Raw genomic sequence first — 1,462 nt, forward strand, 5'->3', positions numbered from 1 at the left:
CTGGCTGAAAATGTCAGTGGCCAAAATGTTGGTGCGTCACTAATTAATAAAGATTACAGTGTTGTTTAATTACAATGTTGTAATTGACTCGCTGTCCTACGGTTTATCTTACTTCCTCATTCTCACCTCTGTTGAGTCTCTGATCATCAAGCGTGTTCGTTTGGGAGGTCATGTGTGAAGACTTTCAGTAGATGCTACTAATGTGCGAGTATTCACTTCACTTTTCTCTCGTAGGACCTATGAAACGTCTTTGCTAGTTGAGGAGTCCATCAGTGATGAACTACCGTACAGTGGTAAGACAGTAACTGTGTCACAGGAGAAGAGGGTGTGTTTGTCTTGAATCAGCCTCGTATGACTCTTGTGTTTGTCCTCTGCACAGAATACTTTGAATATTTTGCTCCAGACTTCACACTTCACCCAGACGTCAGCACAAGGATAGAAAACCAAAATTCCAGACAAGTATGGGTTATTTTGCTCACATATGTTTGTGTCTACAAACCTGCCTTTACATTGACAGTACATTTGTTTTAACAAGTACAGTGAGACAAAACCTCTTTTAAACCGGGAAATAACCAAGTTGAGAAAAAATAAAAAATAAGTGTTGCATAATGAAAAATCAATTAGACATGCTTGAGATTCAGATACGGCACCAGATACTCTCTGGAGATCTCAGATCATTGAGGGTTGCTTCATGTCAGCTCCAGGACTGCTGTACTAAGTACTAAGACTATAGCAAATCCATGTGCATTATTATTATTTTTTTTTATTGAACTTTTCATTTTGTATTAAATTATAATAATGCAAAAAAGTGAAAAAATAAAACCATATCAAAATGTAACACTTAACGATTAGTTAAAGGATATTATAGTGTGTTGTATTTATTAAGGTTAGAACATGTGTAAATATTTCATTCAGTGTAGTCTTCAATTAATCATGATTAATCGCATCCAAAATAAGTTTTTAAAATAACTATTATTTTGGATGCGATGAATTGTTTGACGGCAGTCTTCAGCAGTAAGCAGCGTGTTGTTCCCCGTGTTTTCTAGTATTTGGAGCAGATTCGTCAAACAGTGTTTGAGAGCTTGAAGATGTTGAATCACGCACCAAGCGTTCAGATCCATGACGTTCCCTCTGATTTGCTGAACTACGAGCGTCCAGACGAGGCTGATCCTGACGAGCGCGGGTCAGAAGACCACTTCTCCAGGTGACCACAAACTAACACTAGTGTTTAAACGCTTGCATGAAGCCCCTTCTGCCCACCAAGACTGACTCTTGCAGTAAAATATATATATATACATGCACACTGTGTGTGGGTGGGTGTGTGTGTATGTGTATATATATATATATATATAAAAATAAAAACAGTAATATTGTGAAATATTATTACAATATAAAACAGTTGTTTTCTATGTGAATATGTAGTAAACTGTAATGTATTTCTGTGATGCGCAGCTGTATTTTC

General features: G+C 36.9%; 1 protein-coding gene across 1 annotated transcript in view; it reads left to right on the forward strand.

Moving 5' to 3' along the window:
* The window catches only part of hdac3 (histone deacetylase 3), a 10,069-nt gene extending 8,816 nt beyond the window's left edge, over nt 1-1,253 (forward strand). Inside the window, exons 9-11 of the mRNA XM_016263351.1 lie at nt 192-293; nt 380-459; nt 1,047-1,253. Of these exons, the coding sequence (XP_016118837.1) occupies nt 192-293; nt 380-459; nt 1,047-1,208 (344 nt within the window). The 3' untranslated portion in view covers nt 1,209-1,253. The remainder of the gene's footprint in view (nt 1-191; nt 294-379; nt 460-1,046) is intronic.
* Nucleotides 1,254-1,462: the final 209 nt, after the last annotated feature.

This window comes from Sinocyclocheilus grahami, unplaced genomic scaffold (assembly GCF_001515645.1).
Source record: "Sinocyclocheilus grahami isolate Dianchi unplaced genomic scaffold, SAMN03320097.WGS_v1.1 scaffold5549.1, whole genome shotgun sequence".
Classification (NCBI taxonomy): domain Eukaryota; kingdom Metazoa; phylum Chordata; class Actinopteri; order Cypriniformes; family Cyprinidae; genus Sinocyclocheilus; species Sinocyclocheilus grahami.